General features: G+C 36.4%; 1 protein-coding gene across 1 annotated transcript in view; it reads right to left on the bottom strand.

Annotated features, from left to right (window-relative positions):
• DNAJC10 (DnaJ (Hsp40) homolog, subfamily C, member 10) overlaps positions 1-20,522 on the bottom strand; it is a 110,078-nt gene that overhangs the window by 75,607 nt on the left and 13,949 nt on the right. The window contains exons 9-14 of the mRNA XM_006864060.1: positions 20,176-20,286; positions 13,464-13,553; positions 12,686-12,799; positions 6,979-7,093; positions 2,005-2,132; positions 664-780 (exon numbers count right to left, since the gene is read on the bottom strand). Of these exons, the coding sequence (XP_006864122.1) occupies positions 664-780; positions 2,005-2,132; positions 6,979-7,093; positions 12,686-12,799; positions 13,464-13,553; positions 20,176-20,286 (675 nt within the window). The remainder of the gene's footprint in view (positions 1-663; positions 781-2,004; positions 2,133-6,978; positions 7,094-12,685; positions 12,800-13,463; positions 13,554-20,175; positions 20,287-20,522) is intronic.

Here is a 20,522-nt window from a genome sequence, read left to right as displayed (position 1 = left end):
AAATTCATTAAATTTATCCTTCCAGTCTGAATTCTTGTATATCTGAAGTATTTACTTGGCTTGATAACATATTTACATGACTTTCTAACTGTTTAAGATCCTTATATATGTGCATATGGTATACTTATACATATGTTGCTGTTGTTGTTACGTGCTGTTGAGTCGGTTCCAACTCATAGCGACCCTGTAGAGGGTTTCTGAAAGCGGCTGGTGATCCTGAACCACTTACTTCTTGATTCAAATAGACTTTGCAATCCCATGCTTAAAGACCTTAAATAATTAGAAAATCATGTAACTATTTTATTAAGTCAACTAAATACTTCCCTTATTTTGATTAAAGATCATATCTACATTCAGTAACACAGATGATCTGTTGTAGTTATGTGCTGTCAAGGTGGTTCTGACTCACAGAGACCTTAAATAAGGGTTACAGAGCAGCTGGTGGATTTGAACTGCCTATCTGGCAGATAGTAGTCTTGTGTTTATCCTATAGTGTCATACCAGCATTCTATTAATGTTTTAATTTGATCATAATTTTATATAATTTTGTTCAAACTATTTGCTACATTAAATGGAAAATGAACATTTTATATTTTATATTAGACTGGCAAAAGGCCTATTAAAAAAAAGTCAATCAGAATCCTGTTGAGACTTGTGACTTACCATGCTACAGAGACCCTCATGCACTGTACAATCTAGTGTACCAAACTTCAGCTGACCATAAAGATGCTTTGAAGCTTTTCGTAACTCTGGCAATAAAGCCCGACATGGCGGACACCACTATGAAAGAAAAAAACACATCAATTAGCACTGAACCAAATGAAACAAAAAGTGTCATTTCTACAACAATTGATACGAGGGCAGGTCAAAAAGTATTGCTGTTAAAGCTCCAGTTCATACATTCCAAACGAAACATGTTCAAACATGTCTGCAATCAGTGAATGGCTGCAGACATGTTTCCTAGTAATAAATCTGTCTTATTCTCATTAGTGTGTCTTCAAAAGAAGTGTCCGATTAAAACACAGGCTTCCAAGGGAATCTGGTGGGTCAGTTAAATTCAAGGTTATGGTGAAGACTGTTTTTAGGAATTCCCAAGGGGTAATTTTGACAGAAAGAGGTAGTGGTTATGAATCAAACAGGTTGGCAGTTTAATACTACCAGCCATTCCTTGGGAGAAAGATGAGGCTTCCCACTCCAGTAAAGATTTACAGCCACAGAAGCCCTGTGCAGGGTCACTATGAGTTGGAACCGACTCCACAGTACTTAACAACAATCTTGACAGGTTTTCTCAACGAAAACAGGGTATCAATCAGGGAGTTGTTATGAAGAACTTTCAAGAAAATGGAGAACTGCTTTAATGAGAAGAGTTGGGTCAAGGATTTTTTTCCATTATGACAATGCACTTGCTCATTCTTCAAGGGTAGCAAGGACTGTTACATGAGAACTTCTTTGGTAAATGTTACCCCATTACACTCTGTAGCCCTGATTTTGCCCCTTCAAAATTTTTTGTTCCCAAAATTTAAAAGGAATGAGTTTGAATCCCTCAAGGATGTCAAAGTTGCCATTTTCATGTGGCATAAATTGAAGAGGGCAGAATTATTGGGGAAAGAATTCACCGTTGAGTTGGTTCTGACCCATAGCAACCCTATATGGGGTTGCCGAGAGAAATGGAAATACCACCTTCAGAAGTGTACAGACTAGATGGAGGCTATGTTGAGAAACAATTGTTTCACATTTTGAAATTTTTGCTTAATAAAGATACCAATGATTTTGTTAGCAGAACTTTTAGACTTACCCTCATATGTTAAGATGAATTATACTTAGTTGCAGATTTGGAAGGACAAGTACATCAGTGCTCATTTAGAAGCAATATGTGATGCTGACCAACAACAATGTATGATAAAGTTATACTATTAATGACTCAAGGTTATCTAGAAAATGTCTTTGCTATGAAAAGAGAAAATCAAATAATACTGAAATTAAACAGATATAAAAACAACTTACAGGGGCAAAAAAATCAACAAGCCATGGTTCTTTCTCATTGGCAGGAAAATTTTGAGGTCCAAGTGTAGTAACGTGAGAATTAACACTTTCTTTGGCAAATGCAAGTATATCATACAGAATCATCTTTCCTTTGAGATGGAATAAGAGAAAAATTAAAACCCACATTCTGCCCTTTGTATCTGTAGAAACATTTCAAATGTTTTAAACCTAAAATATTAAAGAAAATCGAGGTTTTAGTTTTTGGTTGTTACATGTGTTTGTTGTCTAGCATGCTCTGACCTAGTACCTATTTGCTCATTAGATAATCAATTAAAATATCAAGACGTCTTTGAAATAATGCTTCATCCTCAGAGGCCCGATAACCACGTCTTTAAAGGAGTCAGTCTTACAGTACTTTTTTTTTACCAAACTCCCAATTCATATCTTTAACTCTATACCTCTCTCAGTATTTCAAAACCCTTACTGCCAACTGATTAGTGGAAACATTTGCCAAGATGTGACATGTGCATTTCAAAGACGTGCATCACAACTGAGGCAAATTTATTAAAATTTTTCTTGTCTCATACTTTCTCTATCTTGCCAATAACCCAGTGGGTGCTCACATAGCTTCTCCTAGAGTTATCCTTGACTTTATTTCTCAGCCTTTGTATCATAAATTCTATCCCTTCTCTTACATTTCCAAAGCTGTTACTACTGCCTGAATTTCAGTCTGGCCTACTGTAATAATCAAGCTAGTCTTTCTGCTCCAGTATTCCTTAACTAATCCACTGTTATTTCTTAAGATGACGTAATCAATAGAATTTTTATTGCAATTTTAAAACTATCTTCAGATTATTACTAGATTGTCTTTTTTAAAGTTTTTATTGTGAATTGAGTGATAGTTTACATGGGAGCACAACAGCTTTATATTCATCCTATCGTATTTCATTTCGTTGCAATGATTACAATCGCCTCCATGCTATACTGCCACCAGTCTACTTACAAAAACCTTAAGCTAGTCGTATTGTCCTCTTGCTTAAAGGCCTCTGGTGATCTGCCATTGTTTAAAGCATATACTCCTTGGTTTAGTAAATAAATAAGTTTACCTAACCAGAACTGAATCCACTTTCCCATGTACCCTTGGATTTACCTACTCAATACTCAAAATTAAGATAAGAAGTTAATATAAGGGTGTTTCAAAAAATTCACGGAAAAATAGAATTGAAAGGTTTATTCCACCAAGTTTTTTATGCACCCTTGTATTGAGCAGAGTATGTTTTAAATGCTTTAGGGAATGCAAGTTATAGTGAGTCTTTAAGGAGTTCAAAGCCCAGTAGAGGAGAAATTTTTACAACTATTTAAATATACAAGGAAGGTTTCAAAAAATTCATGGAAAAATTCTATTACCTTTTCATTCCATTTTCCTATGGACTTTTTGAAGGTCCTTTGTATAGTGTTCAGTGACACCACCTGCTTTCTCTTTACTCTTTTTACCTGTTTCTTGAAAATGCTGGACAATTTCCTCTATCTCTGACCATCCCTTAAAGGGCTGTTATCTTGATCCTCTATTCTTTTCCCTGTAGCCACTCTAGACTATCTTATCCTTCCCCAAGGCTTTAATTACCATCAACATACTGAATATTTAAATTTATTTATTTATATTCTCATCTCCTAAGGCCAGTCCTGTGTTGTTGTTGTTGTTAAGTGCCGTCGAGTCGGTTCTGACCCATAGCGACCCTGAATAGGGTTTCCGAGGCTGTAAATCTTTACGGGAGCAGATCGCCTCATCTTTCTCCCGCGGAGCAGCTGGTAGTTTCGAGCTGCTGACCTTCCGGTTCGCAGCCCGATTCGTAACCACTACGCTACCAGAGCTCCTTAAGGCCAGTCCTGTATTCAACTACAAATTAGGTGTCTACACTCCAAATCAGTCCCTTACCCATCATCTCTTCTGCATCTTATGGCAAGTTCACTAGCCAATTCATCAAGTCAGAAACATGGGTGCCATCTTTGACTTCCTTGTCTCTTTCCCCCAACATCTAAAGTATCATCACTAGGTTATAATTCTGTGCTCTTGGTATTTTAAATCTGCCTACTTCTCCTTACCCTTAGTTATGGCTCCTGCCTAACATAAACGACTGCACCAGGACTCGCACTGCTCTCCCTTCCATTCTATGCAATCATTCACCTTCCTAAAATATCAAACCAGCTAAATCATATCCCTACTTAACATCTGTGAATGCTCTGCTCTGCCCTCAGGATAAAGTTGGAATTCATTTACCTGGCAGATGAAACACTGCCATAGTTTGGACTCCCGTTACCCTTTCAAGCCTCAAGTCTCATTCCTTCCATGACACTCAACATTCCAGCTATTCTGAAATTGTTTTCAAAGAATAAATAGCGCTCTCCTATCAGAGCAGTCATCAATGTAATTACTGGTCCTGTACCAGGGATGTTTTTTCCTTCTCTTCATCTGGGTAAGCATTACTCCTACATCAGGTCTCAAGTACAGATTTCTTTCTCCAGAGTCTTCTCTGACCCTAGAAGACTGTTCTAAGTGTTGCTCTTAAGTATCACTCAAACTTTTCCCTTGTAGTAATTAATCTCCTAGACAGCCCCCAATGACCCCTATCTTGTATATTCACACCTTTGTAGAGTTCCCTCCTATGATGTACCAGGGTTGGTGTGTGGCTGAATATGGCAGAAGCAATGGTTTGACTAGTCCAAGATCAGGTGGAAAAAGACACAGAAGCTTCTGCCTTGGTCTCTCTGTCTCATCACTCATGCTAAGGGAAGGCAGCTGCCACGTCATAAGCAGTCCTAGAGGGAAGTCTTGTGGTCAGGAACTGAGGCCTCTAGTCAACAGTTAGTGAGGCACCCAGTGAACTTAGAACCAGATCCTCTAGCCTCAGTCAGATGGCTACAGCTCTGATGTATCTTAACTTATGAAAACAGAACCAGAACCACGAGCTAAGCTATTCCCAGAATCCTGACTCCCAAGAAACTGTGTGAGTTAATGTTTATTGTTTTAAACTCAAGCAATAGATAACAAAATATGCCACACATTTTTTAACTTGTCTACTTTAACTGTTAGTCCATAATGTTAAGGTAGAGATTACGTGTAGTTCACTATATTTTTTACTCTCTGGTATTTTACCTGGCACAGATAGATGTTCAATACCTATTTAAACACAATGAATTAATACAGGTTATAAATTTAGTGACTGCTTGGAGTTTTACAGATTTCTTAAGAAAGAAAATGCTTAAAGTTATATTTTAAAGAGTGATTAAGAGTTTCTGAGATAATGGTTCAGCCTAAGATCACTCAGAGAGGCAGAGACAGGAGATGAGGCTAGAAACCCTGGCAGAGAGAGATTATAAATGTACTTCATTAAAGTATAATTTTTTACTGGGTTGCTAATATATGCTAGGAGTCCTGGTGTGGCTCTGTAGGATAAGTATTGGACTGTTATGTAACTGCACTCCTTGAACCCTATACAGGGTTGCTGTGATTCAGGATTCACTTGATAGCATTTAACAATATATATTAGTTATCATTCTAGGTACTCTTCTGAGCAAAACAGATTAAATCACTGTCCTTATGCTAAGAAAATGTTAGTCTATTCTAAAAGCAGTCAGGAGTTTGGACAGAGAAGTGACATGAGAATGGTGTTCTTGGGACTATTAACTCTGCAAATAAAACAAAGAATCAACTGTAAAGAGTAAAGAGCTTCGCTGGACAACCTGTGGGAGGTTATTGTAATAGTTACAGATGATGGACCTGAACTAAGCTAGCAAACAAGAGGGGAAGCTCAAAAGTATTTCAGAGTTTGTAAAAAAGAACAGAATGCCATTACTGAAATCCAGTCATTCAGAGCGCTTTTGAGAAGGAGGTGTAGCCTGTGGTTATAAGCCTAGGCTTTGGTTTAAAAATATACCTTATTAAGCTAATAGTTGTCTAACACGGGGTAAGCTGTTTCACATTTCTGCGTCTCATTTTTATCCTTCACTGAGCTGTTATAATGATAAAAATGGATCATGTGTGGAAAGCATTTAGAAAAGCATCTGACTTTCATAGAAAGCATCCAAAAAATAGGTATAACTGTTAAGTCTATCCTTCTGCTGAAAAAGCTTTACTTATTTCTCACTTATTTGCTTTGGGAATCTGAGCAGTTTATACTCAATTCAAATGCCACCTCCTTACCTCTACCCTGCAGAAGTCTCTTTATTCCATCTTTTTCTAATTTATACATAACGGCCATTATGATAGTCTTCACATTTTCTTAATAGATGTGCCTCACCCATTAGACTGCATTCTAGACTTCTTGCTTTTCACATAAAATGCATTTCCTAAATGTCTGTTGCTATGAGTCACTGTGAATCGGTACCAACTCGATGGCACCTAACAACCCAACAACAAATATCTGTTTCTCAGTAAACTGCACTGGGGTTAGTAGTTTGTGTGTGTGTTTTGCTATTAAGTTACCTCCTTCAGGACAGGGACTGTGATGTTTCAGAACTTGAAGAATTGGGACAGTACTTAAATGAGCTCAATACTAAATGTAGAAATGTAGATAACAAAGTGGATTATGGAAACGTTTGGTAGGCTAGTGGAGAAAAATTTCCGAAAACCTTTTGAAAACTGTCCATAATGGATGAGAAGCTATAGCTTATAGACTGGAAGCTGTAGGTGTTGTGTACTTTGGCTAACAAGTAGGACCCCGGCTGACTCATTAGCCTGATGTGCCTCTCCGGAGGTTTTGTTGAAACACGGATCAAAATACTGAGCAGAGAAAAACTTACCCATTTTACAAAGAGCAGAATATAAAAAAAACTATATAATTTAATTTTCCGCCATAAGAAACATGTATACTAATAAATAAGAGCAAAGTTATTCCAAAATTTGTACTCATATACACAAAAGACAAAATGTAGAAATTAGAAAATTACTCTAAGAAAATAAATAGAACAGATTTTTGTCATGTTTCCCCTTCTTACCATGATGGATTTCATATTGTTTGGTTCCTTGTCCTTTAAATACTGCTAGACATGGCTGAAAAATATAGAGATTACTACAGATGTCTGGTGCAGATGAGCAGTCAAACCTGCCAATCTAAAGAAGAGAGCGAAGGTTAGCGCTCAATCGGACATTAACATAAAATCTTAAAAATGCGAGTTTTAAATATTCATAAATTAAAAAAAAACTTTGCTGAGAAATAAGGCCAATAAAAAAATATTTAGTAAGAGATAGAAATAACTCATTTACATTCAATACCACTCAAACTCCTGGTGTGACACTGTAGGATAAGCACTAGACTGCTAATCACAAGGTTTGTGGTTCATACCCACCAGCTGCTCCTCAGAAACCATATATAGGGTCATAATGAGTCAGAATTGACTCAACGGCACTAACAACAACAAACTCAATTTAGTTTAAATAAAAGTTTCCTATAGAGACTTTAAAAAGGAGCTCTGGTAGTGTAGTGGTTACAAGTCAGGCTGCTAACCTCAACGTTAGCAGTTCGAAACTAGCAAACATTCCATGCGAGAATGATGAGGCTTTCTGCTCCTGTAAAAATGTACAGCCTGGGAAACCCTATGCACTGCTGCTATGAGTCAGAACCAACTCGATGGCACACTACCACCAGAGACTTTAAAACCTGAGAAGAAATTTGTAAAAAGTATGGTGTTTAAGAAATCTATACTTCAAAATATAGGGAATAGTTAAATAAACTTGGGACGAGGAAGGAACATGCAATAAGAACAAAGTCAAAAGCAGAAATAATGAAGAAAAAAGTTGATGACTTCAGCTACAGTGTGGCAGAAATTAGCATAAATAAAATTAAAAATCAAATGAGAAATTGAGCAGAAGTATTTGCACCATTTAAGAAAAAAAAATCCATTAAAAAAAAAAAAGGATAAACTAACATCCTGTCAGGTAAAATAAAATAGATCAGGGACACAAAGACCAAATAAACTAGAAAAGAAAGAAACCCTTTACAGGGTCGCTATGAGTCAGAAGGTGTCCTGGTGTGGTGCTGTGGGTTTATGTGCTAGGCTGCAAGGTTGGTTTAAACTGCAAAGTTGATGGTTCAAGTTCACCAGCTGCTCCTCGGAAACCCTATACAGGGTCGCTATGAGTCGGAACTGACTCAACAGCACTTAACAACAACATGAGTCAGAACATTAAGTTAGTTCTGACTCATAATGACCCTATACACAACAGAACGAAACACTGTCTGGTTCTGTCATCCTCACTAGTATTGTTATGATTGACGCCATTGTTGCTGCCACTATGACAGTTCAATTTGTTACAGGTTTCCCTCTTTTTCACCAATTCTGTACTTTATCAAGCATGATTGCCTTCTCTAGGGACTGGTTCACCTGACATGTCCAAAGCACAAGAGACAAAGTCTTGCTGTCCTCACCGCTAGGAGCATTCTGGTTGTCCTTCCAAAACACATTTGTTTGTTCTTTTGGCAGTCCATGGAGTTCTGGTGTGACGCTTTAGGAAAGCACTGGACTTCTAAACCACAAAGTTGGAGTTCAAGCCCTCCAACAACTCCTCAGAAGTCCTATATGGGGTCTTTATGAGTAGGAACTGACTCGACAGCACTTAAAAATAACAATACTACTAGTCTATGTTTGTTGTTAAGTGCCATCAAGTCATTTTCGACCCATGTACAACAAGGGAACACTGCCTGGTCCTGCATCATCCTCACAAATGGTGCTAAGCTTGAGCGCATTCCGGCTGACACTGTGTTAATGCATCTACTTGGGGGTCTCTCTCTTTTTTAATGACCCTTCGCTTTATAAAGAACAATGTCCTTCTCTAGGGATTGGTCCCTCCTGATATTATATCCAAAATATGAGAGACAAAGTCTGGTCATTTTGGCTTCTAAGGAGCATTCTGGTTGTACTTCTCCCAACATAGATTTGTTTGTTCTTCTGGCAGTCCATAGTACTTAAAATATTCTCCAATACAACACACATGCATCAATTCTTCTGCAGTCTTCCTTATTCACTGTCCAACTTTCACCACTCATCTGTCAGTTTGTCATACAGTTGTGGTTTGCATATTGCTGTGATGCTGGAAGCTATGCCACCACTATTTTGAATGCCAGCAGGGTCACCCATGGTGGACAGGTTTCAGCTGACCTTCCAGACTAAGACAGACTTAGAAGGAGAGGTGAACTACTTCTGAATGTTTAGCCACTGAAAACCTTATGAATAACAAAGAAACACTCTGATACTTTCAATATTTTTCACCAACACCACACAGTTTTCTTTATTCATTCTCCAATTTTCACACACATATGAGGCAACTGAAAATATCATGGTGCAATTTAGTCCTCAAATGGACATCTTTGCTCTTGAACACTTTGAAGAGATCTTTTGAAGCAGATTGGCCCAATGCAATATGTCATTTGATTTCTTGACTTCTGCTTCCATGACTGTTGATTGCGGATCCAAGCAAAATGAAGTCTTTGGCAACTTCAAACTTTTCTCCATTTATTGTGATGTAATGTAATGATCCTGTTGTGAAGTATAATCTCTACTGAAGGCTACAGTATTTGATCTTCACCAGTAATGATTTAAAGACCTCTTTGCTTCCAGCACGCTTGATTGTGTCATCTGCAGATAGTAATTGGTTGTTAATAAGTCTTCTTGATGCCACATTCTCCCAGTTTATTGGATGATTTCCTCAGCAAATAGATTAAGTATGGTAAAAGGACATACCTTTCCTGATTTTAAACCATTCAATTTCCCTTTGTTGTGTTTGAAAGCACTCAGTCTATGTACAGGTTCAACAGGAGCACAATTTAGTGTTCTGGAATACTCATTCTTCACAATACTGTCCACAGTTTGTTACGATCTATACTGTCGAATGTCTCTGCACCGTAAATAAAGCACTAGTAGATATTTTTCTGGTATGGTAGTGTTCTGCTTTTAGCCAAGATCCACCTGGTATCAGCAATGATATCCTTCATTCCATGGCTTCTTCTGAATCCAGCTTGAATTTCTGGCAGCTCCCTGTCAAGGTACAGCTGTAACCATTTTTGAATTACCTTCAACAAAATTTTATTTGCATGTAACAATGATATTGTTCAATAATTTCTGCATTCAGTTGGGTCACTTTTTCTTTGAAATGGTCACAAATATGGATCTCTTCCAATCGGTTGGCCAAAGAGTTGTCTTCCAAATTTCTTGGCATTGGCGACTGAACACCTCCAGTTCTGCACCAATTTCTTGAAGTATTTTTAATTTGTATTCTATGAATTCCTGGAGCCTTGTTACAATTTTGCCAATGCCTTCTGTGTAGCTTGAACTTCTTTCTTCAATACCATTGGTTCTTAATCATATGCTACCTCTTGAAAGGCTGGATACTGATCAGTTCTGTTTGGTAAACTGAATCTTTGCACTGCTTCCAATTTCTTTTGATGTGTCATATATCCTTCAATATATTGTTATTGTTGGTAAGTGTCCTTGAATTGGTTCTCACTCAGAGCAAACTTGTATAGGGTTTCCAAAGAGCAGCTATTGAGTTTGAACTGCCAACCTTGCAGTCCAGTGGTTATCCTACTTACAGCACACCAGGACTCCTTCCCAATGGTGGTGGTGGCTGTACGCTGTGAGTCAGTTCCGACTCCTACCGACCCTGTACAGGGCTTCCGAGGCTGTAAATCTTTACAGGAGCAGAACACCTCATCTTTCTCTGGCGGAACAGCTGGTAGTTTCAAACTGCTGACCTTGAGGTTCGCAGCCCGATTTGTAACCACTATGCTACCAGAGATAGAATCCTTCAATATTGCAACTTGATGCTTAATTTTTTTCTTCCATTATTTTAGCTAGAGGAATGTTGAGTGTGGTCTTCCCTTTTGGTTCTTTCAAACACCAGGTCTTTGCACATTTCATTATCATACTTGCTGTCTTCTAGAGCTGCCCTTTGAAATTTTCTGCTCAGCTGTTTTATTTTCTCATTTCCTTCAGTCTCTTTAGGTTCTCTTTGTTCAAGATCAAGTTTCCCTGTCTCTTCTAACATCCATTTTGTTTTTTTCTTTCTTTCCTGACTGCCTTTCTTCATGTATGATGTTCTTGATGTCATCCTTTAGTTCTTCTGATCTTAGTTATTAGTGTCTCATGAATCAAAGCTGTTCTTGAAGTACTCTCTACATTCAGATGGGATATATTCAAGGTCATATTTTGGCTCTTATGGACTTGTTCTCATTTTCTTCAGCATTAGCCTGAACTTACATTTGAGCGTGGTCTGTTCCACACAGTGTGCCCTTGGCCATGTTTGGCTGATGATATTATGCTTCTCCATTGTCTCTTCCCAGAGGTATAGTCAATTTCATTCCTGTGTCTTCCTTCTGGTGAGGTCCACATGCATAGTCTCTTTTTACGTTGTTGAGAAAAAGTATTTGTAATGAGTTAGTCATTGGTCTTGCATCACAGCAACACATAAGCCACCACAGTGAAACAAACTGACAGATCAGTGGTGAAAAATATGACTAAAAAGCAAAAAATGAAAGTGAAAACTGTTAACACATCACGTTTGGTCAACTGAGATTAACATGACCAACAAAGACGCAGAGAAATGTCCACTCACATACTGACAACGAGAATCATAAGTTGGTATAAATTCTCTGGTAGTGAGGATAAAATAATATTTAAGAAATTATACAATCTTTGAATGAAAAGTCCTCATATTAAGGAAATAACTAGACAACTGCTGCACTATTTGATATAAAAGTGTATACAACTTAACAATGAAACAATATTATGGTATAATCATATAGTGAAATAATACTGGGCCTTTAGAAATGATGATATGCACAGTACACATAGATATTTTACTGTCATGTGAAGAAACTTATATTACTGAATGAAAAAATTTACAAAACAGTTTACGGTTAACCCGTTTTTCATTAAAAAGTATGTATAGTAATTTACGTCTGTATCTATTACAATATGTATGCATATGCATACATACACAAATATAGACATACTCATACATATACATAATTACAAAAGGTATGAAAAGTCACATAGTAAGCTCTGTCAGTAGTGGGAGTATGGGTGATTTTTAGTTATCCTAGCTCATTTTTTCTAGTTTCTTATATATTCTATTTTTTAAACAATGGACAAAGTATGGAGAGAGATAAAAACATAATTTTTATAGCATGAAGGTCGTAGTAGTGGTGGCTGTGTGACGTTAAGTTGGTTCTGATTCCTAGTAACCCTGCATAGGGTTTCTGAGGCTGTATATTTTATGAGAGCAGAAAGCAAAGCAGTTGGTAGATTTGAACTACTGGCTATGCAATTAGCAGCTCAGCTCAGAATTCACTATGCTATCAGGGGTTCTTACAACTTGTAGGAGGGGCTTCAAAGTTTGTGGGAAAACAGATTTAAAAGATTATGGAATATTTCCATGAATTTTTAAAAGTATTTGTATTGGGGGAAAAAATGCATGACATAGATTTATCACATGGCAACTAGAAATGAAAGCTAACTACTTTCGAGTATTAATTTTTAATGGAAAAAAGAAAAAACACACAACAAAACACTTACAGGATTCTTAACAGAGAATTTCAAAATAGTAATACAGTGGAGTTGCTTTTTATGTTATTAAAATTTAATTATATATATTACATTAACAAGAAAGCACAAAAAGCCTAAGGCTAGGCAGAATACATTTTCTTACTTGAATATGTTCATGTTTAAGTAGGGTTTTCAGTTTCTTCAACTCAGGATCATTTGAATTTTTATTTTGTCCAAATTCAAAAAATAAGAGCCATCTATGATAAGCCAAACGATCCTTAAAAGTAATAAAGAGAAAAAATATCAGAGATGGAAAGTTCTTATTTTTATCTATCTGACTTAAAGTTAATTTTATCCACCCTACCAATTACTTAAAAAAACTGCATATAATTCAGAGTCATTCATAGTCTTTAATAGTTTAATTATGTAAGTTTAGTTTTGTAAGAACTGTAAATTAAAAATCTTTAATAATTTGAATTTAAAAAACCCAATGAAAATAAGGTTTAAAAAATACATACTAAACATCATAGTAGGTTATTTTGGTTTTAATGAAAGATTTGGTAGGGAAACAGACATAGAAAGCTCTGGGATGAGTAAGGAGAAAAATGAATTGATTCCACCACAGACTGAATTATTACTAAAGTAGTTTCTTAATTCTCAGTGAAAAATATAAATAGTTCTGTAAACAAGAGCACAATGTTCCAAAAGCAAATCCAAATTGCTTTCTGTTCAAAATCTCACTTTTCTTCTGCTACCTTCCTGGAAAAAGCACTTACTCATTAGCAAAACCTTCAAATGCAACAATCTAGAGTTCAATCTAGAACTAACAGAGATTTCTTTGAAGCGGCATTTTTAATTCTCTATTGTGACGAATAAAATGTTACGATTTGAAAATGGTATCAATATTTAGTACTATTTAACACTATTAATTAAAACATTACCTCTAATGTGTTTACAGAAAGTAGTTCAAAATCTGGGAGATTTTTCATTATTTCCAAATAGATTTCTTTAGCATCCAATGAATTAAGAAACTAGAATAAGAGAATAATATTATAACATTTTGAATAAATATACATTTATTATATTTAGTGTTTTAAATGTTTTTCTATTTCCATAGTTGAACTTCTAAGGAAACAATCATAAGTTAGTTTTTCAAGCATATTTATTTCATATATGCTGTCCTCCCCAAAGAAAGCATGTCCTATTTTCAGCAATTATTACATAACTGATTTTTTTCTTAAACTTGTGATGCAAATTATTTTAAAGAGCTACTGTTATATATTTTTTTTAACTGCAACTGTCTATTCATTGTGCAATGTATTCTAAGAAAAGCCACATAACACCCTTGAGAAAAGCATAAAATGCTAGTGTAACCTCTGAATCATCAGGAAAAACCTGGATTATGTTTAGTTTCATTTTAATGCTAACCAAGTTTTCTAGAATTCCAGTGCTTTACAGATTCTTCTCAGATTATCTATGAAATCTCATGGGAAGTCTCTGGGTGGTGCAAACAATGAACTCACTTGGATGTTAACTGAAAGATGTAGAGGCTCAAGTCCACCCAGAGATGCCTCCCCCAAGAACAGTCTGACAGTTTACTTCCCATAAAAAATAAACCATAAGCCATTGGAAACCTTACTGAGTGCAATCTACTCTGACACATGTGGGTTACTCAAAAGTTGGGGTTGACTCGATCGCAACTGGTTTTAAGACATGACAGACCTCAATTAATAATTCACAGTGTGATGAGAACTTAGAAGTGAGAAAGTGGAATGGATCTTAGTGCTTATTTTAGAGATTTTCACAAACGTTAAATCTCTAAAAATAGGAGTTTTGTAAAACATACCAACAAAGATCTTATCTTATATATGATTTAGATCTATGTATCTTATTTAAAACACAAACAACTGGACTGCAAAGTGTGGTGAAGAGGAATGGCTACAACAGGGGAAGCCAATGGACAGTCGAGCAGAAACCAAGGTAAGACGGTGGCTCGGAACAGGCAGATGGAGGAAGGTCACTACAGCGCCACTGTGAATCACAACATCTGCTTGAGTGTGAGGATTGCCCAAGACTTTAAGATGTCATTTCCAATTCTTTTGTTTTTGGAAAAACAGACCTGCATAACTTGTGATATGGTTCCTACATTCCATATCTTAGTGGCAGTAATGAAGATGTGCTATGAGGCTAAAGATGAGATTTGCTACATGAAAATATTATTCTTTTGCCAAAAAGACAGTCAGTTAAAAAAAGATGATGCAAAACTGGCTCAAAAGTGCTGAAATTAAGCTGAGGAAATCACAGATCTCCCAATCAAACGTTCACTAATTGACACTCTTCGAATGATTACAGGAAGAAAGATTTATGCTGAAACTGAGCATGCTTTACTGACTAAATAAAACATTAGCAAGTGACACAAGAACAAAATGGTGACAACTTCCGTTTTACAAGTTAGAGGTGGAAACCTTTGGGTCAAGGGAAAAGAAAGAGCAAGGGGTTTACTGGGGAGCAAATGAGGCTCTGCCTAACTGTGAAGGATTTTATCTGCGTGCAGATTATCTAATGATTTCAGCTGGATCAACATGAAAGATCTTATTTGTCTATTGGTAAGCATTGTTGCTGTTGTTGCTGTTCAGTGCCATCGAGTTGGCTCCAACTCATACCAACCCTGTATACGGTTTCTGAGGAGCAGCTGGTGAGTTTGAACCACTAACCTTGTGGTTAGTTCAGTGCTTACTCTATAGCACCACACTAGGACTCCATTTCTAAGTGCTACAGAGCATGATGGAGTCTTGGTGTGGAGCTGCAGGTTAGTGCGCTGGACTGCAAGTTTGGTTTAAATCACAGTCAGTGGTTCAAGCTCACCAGCGCTTCTCATATAGGGTCACTGTGACTCAGAGCTGACTCGACGACACTTAACAATAACAGAACAATATATGACACTCCCTGTATATAGGCTGAAAGTGAAAAGTGGCAACAGGTTCTGAAAAGTGTTGTTCTCTATGTTAGCCTGACTCCTATTGACAATAAACAGATTTGGTTCACTGAATAGTGACAAAATAGTAGAAGAAACTCCCAAATACAAGGATCTTTTCAAGCTTTTTACCACACTGGAGTTGATGTGTTAAACCACATTTGTTGAGGACTATGGAATGGAGTACTGGTGTGGTGCTGTAGGATAAGCATGGGAATGCTAACTGTAAGATTAGTGGTTCAAATCCACCAGCAGCTCCTTGACAATCCTATTTAGTGATGCTTAAAGAGTCAAAATCGACTTGATGGCACTTAACAACAAAGTCAACATCTGAGACTGCAATTTTATGTCACGAAGTCCAAAAATCTCAGTAAATTATGCAACGGAAGTACTGAAGGCAAGAGCAATCTTCATGAACTGATGTCAAGAATGCACACCAGTAAAACTATTCTGGAAGGCAAAGTGGGAAAGTAACCTGAATTTAAAACTACTACAGCTTTTACACTGTAGGTAACTAAAGAAGTGCTGAAAGGTGAACAAATGAGTGCTTACTATATTTTTGCTTATTATCAAGAAAAAGGTAGAAACATAAATACCTATCAGGAGAGGACTAAGTCAATCACAAGGGAATATTCAAAAAGTTCATGGAAAATGTGCATTATGAAAACAATATGCATGGATTTCAATTTTTTTTTTTTTGCAATAAAACTTGTACTATTATCAGCCAAAACAAGGCCAGATGCAAACTGTGAACAGACCATCAATTTCTCATATGCAAGGTTAGCTTGAAGTTGCAGAAAATTAACACAAGTCCACAAGAGCCAAACTTTAACCTTGACCATATCTCATCTGAATTTAGAGATTATCTCAAAAACAAATTTGATGCATCAGAAACTAAAGACTGAAGAACAAGAGTTGGGATGACATCAAGAACATCACATAAAAAGAAAGCAAAAGGTCATTAAGAAGACAAAGAAAAGGAAAATGGATGTCAGAAGAGACTCTGAAATTTGTTTTCCATTGTACACATGCTAAAGCAAATGGAGGAAATGAGGAAATACACGAGTTGAACAGAAAATGTCAAAGGGTAACTCAAGAAGACAGTCAAGCACTATAATGAAGTTAGAAAATCAAATGGGGAGGACATGCTCAGCATTTCTCAAACCGAACGAATTGAAAAAAAAAAAAAAATTCAAGCCTCGATAGCAATAAAGAAGGGTTCTCCATCCAAAATACTGAATGAATCAGAGAGCATCATATGAAGGTGGAATGAATGCACAGACTTATTGTACTAAAAAAAGAAAAAAACAACAACTGGATGATGTTCACCATTTTAAGAAGTAGCATGTGACCAAGAGCCAATGATTTTGAAGGAAGAAGTCCAAGGTGCACTAAAGGCACTGACAAAGAACAAGGATCTGGAACTGATAGAAGAAAAATTGAAACCTTTAACTAACTGATGCAACACTGAAGGCCCTCACACATCTATGCCAAGAAATCTGTAAGATGGCTACATGGCCAACTGATTGGAAGAGATCCATATTTGTGCCTATTCTAAAGAGAGGTGATCAAAGGGAATATGGAAATCATTGGACAATATTATTAATATCAATGCAAGTAAAATTTTGCTATAGATTTTTCAAAAAAGCCTGCAAAAGTACATCGACAGAGAACTGTCAGAGGTCAAATCAGATTCAGAAGTTGATATGGAACAAAGGATATCATTGCTGATGCCAGATGGATTTTGGTTGAAAGCAGAGTACACCAGAAAAGTATTTACCTGGGCTTTATTAACTATGCAAAGGCTTTCAATTGTATGGATCATGACAAAGTATGGATAACATTGCAAAGAATGAGTATTTTGGAACACTTCAATGTGCTTATGAGGACCTATACATTAGACCAAGAGGTAGTCATTCAAGACCAACAAGGGGACACGTGAATGGCTGAAAGTCAGGAAATATGTGTGCCAGGGTTGTATTCTCTCACCATACTTATTTGATCACTGAGCAAATAATCTGAGAAGCTGGATTATATGAAGAATATGGCATTAAGATTAGAGGAAGGCTTGTTAACCTGCAATACACAGATGATATAACTTGGCTTACTAAAAGCAATGAAGACTTACAGTACTCATTGATGAAGATTCAAAGACCAAAGCCTTCAGTATGAGTTGCACCTCAATTTAAAGAAAACAAGAATCATCACCATTGTACCAACAAATAACAAAATGATAAATGGAGAAAAGTTTGAAGTTTTCAAAGATTTCATTTTGTTTGGATCCACTATTAACACCATGGAAGCAGCAGTCAATAAATCAAATGACATATTGCATTGAGCAAATCTGCTGCACAAAACCTCTTTAAAGCATTCAAAAGCAAAGATGTCAGTTTGAGAACTAAGGTGCACCTGCCACAAGCCAGGTGCACCTGCCTCATAGGTATGTGAAAGTTGGACAGTGAATAAGGAACACTGTAGAAGAATTGATGCATTTGAATTATGGTATCAGAGAATATTAAAAGCACCATGGACTGCTAGAAGAACAGGAAATCAACGCTCGATGCAGTAGAGCTAGAACGCTTCCTAGAAGTCATGATGAGAAGACTTTACTTCTCATATTTTCATGAGGGACCAGTCCCTGAAGAAGGGCATCATGGTAGGTAAAATGGAGGTTCAGCGAAATAGAGGAAGATCTCCAATGAGATGGACTGGCACAGTAACAGAAGCAATGGATTCAAGCTTAACAATGTGAGGATGGTGCAGGAATGGGCAGGGTTTCACTCTGTTGTGCACAGGGTCGCTCTGAATCCAAACCTGTTTGACTATACCTAACAATTATTCAGACATGTTATTATTACATGTTCATACATCAGTATGAAAAGAGCTCCTATCAAGCAATATGAATTCTGTTAAAACTGAAACAAGAATATCAAATTTATGATGACATCTGGGTGGAAGAATGCTGAAATCACTGATGCTTTATGAAAAGTTTATGGTCAATGCACCCAATTAGCAATTTACAAATGAATAATTAAAAAAAGATAATTTGATAAAGATAATAGATTTACAGTCCTAAAAATCCAGAGGGGGAAGTTCTATTTTGTCCTATTGGGTCGCTATAAGATGGAACCGACTTTATGGTGGTGGATTTTTTTTTTTTTTTCAAAGTGAAAGTGGATTATGAAAGCATTTTAAAGATAAGAGTCACAAAGATTAAGACATAGGCTTTCCTAATGAACTGTTAACAGAGTATGAAAGAAACTGAGATATCAAGAATGGCTCAACATTTTTGGCCGGAATAATAAAGAATGGAGTTGTCATCAAATAAGATGGGGAAAATTATAGGTAGAGATTTATGGGGATGATGATAAGCCTATATTACAGATATTAATTTTTTAGAAATAACTAATATTCCAGGGTAGATGTTGAATTGTCAGTAGGACACATGTTTGGAGTGGAGGATAGAGATCTGAGCCACAGATATTAACTGGACAGTTGTTGGCTCAAAGCCGTAACTGCATGCATATGTATGTACAGATCTGGAAGAGTACTGATTAAGATTTGATGGTGATTTTCTATGAGTGGTTTGAATTCACAGTGGTTTGTTCATTTATTTATAGATTTCTAAACTGGAGTCCTGCTGTGGTGCTGTGGGTTAATGTGCTAGACTGCAAAGTCAGTTTGAAATGCTAGATTGATGGTTCAAGCTCATCAACCACTTCTTGGAAACCCTATACAGGGTCCGTATGGGATTGAACTGACTCGACAGCACTAAACAACCACCACAAACTTTGAGTTTCTGTAATGACTATGTGCTATCTTAATAACAACAGAGGACATAATTAGAACACAGATAACTAAAGTTTGTCTTTCATCAAAGTTCTTTACTTTCTTCTGGAATGCCTATGAATCTGTTCCATAGCCCATTATTTATATTAATTCCTTGCTGGAGCCGCAGCTTCCTCATCCATCAAATTAGGGAGGTAGACCATATCAGAAGATCTCTAAACTTGAATTTACACCAGAATCTAACCTACTGATGTTGAATTTATTCTGATCACAGCGATCCTATGGAAAAGAACAGAATTGCCCCATAGAGCTCCTAAGGCTATAAATCTTTAGAGAAGCCAACAAGCACTTTTCTCCTGTGGAGAATAGGTGAGTTCGAACTGCCTACCTTTGGTTTAGCAGTTGAGTGCATTAATGACGGTGCTTGCTCAGAATCCCACGGGGAGTTCTAAAAAAAAGAAATTCAGATATTTAGGGGTCAGTCAAATCTACCAGTATGCTATATATTGACATTAGAAAATATACAAATAGAAACCAGTGGAAGCTTATGGTATAAACTTTCTTTCATATTACGTAAGAGGTCACTATGGGTCGGAACCAACTTGGAAGGCACTTAACAACAACAATAACAAATACTCCATACATTCAGGGTTTAAGAGCATAATGGTTTACACCAGTTTGAAAATAATTCTTACCAATAGGTGTTACAAACTGAATATATGTTAAAACAGAATTCTGGAAATAAAATATTTGTTTTAAGTAATTAATTGTTTATAATTATATATTATAAAATGATTAATTCCTTTACTACTGATTATAAATGATGCAATACATTTGACTGTGTGTGTGTGCATTTGTATGTAGATATATGACTTTATAGTAATTCATACCAAAGTGGCTCCGGGTGGAAAATAGACTGTAGTACTTGTTGTAATATCCAAACTTTTACAAAGATTGTCCTGGATGGCACAGTCCATCCATCCTACATTAACAAGACCATCCTAAAATGGAAAGAAAAAAAATATACAGGTCATGTTGTACATAGAAGTAAAAGCTAAAGGAATCTGGCTGTACTTACCAAAAGCTCCAATTTTTCCATAAATTTAAAACTTTTTTAAGAGCATTCAGTTTCTTGAGATTATGAATTTTTGTTTTCCCAGTTGTATACTTCTAGACAATTGCTTTTATTATTTTGTACAGAAATGGGCTATTCAACAAAAATCTCCTTCAGATTTTA

Source organism: Chrysochloris asiatica, unplaced genomic scaffold (assembly GCF_000296735.1).
Source record: "Chrysochloris asiatica unplaced genomic scaffold, ChrAsi1.0 scaffold00059, whole genome shotgun sequence".
Lineage (NCBI taxonomy): Eukaryota > Metazoa > Chordata > Mammalia > Afrosoricida > Chrysochloridae > Chrysochloris > Chrysochloris asiatica.
Note: the sequence above shows the minus strand (reverse complement) of the source record. Positions and strands in the feature narration are given on the sequence as shown.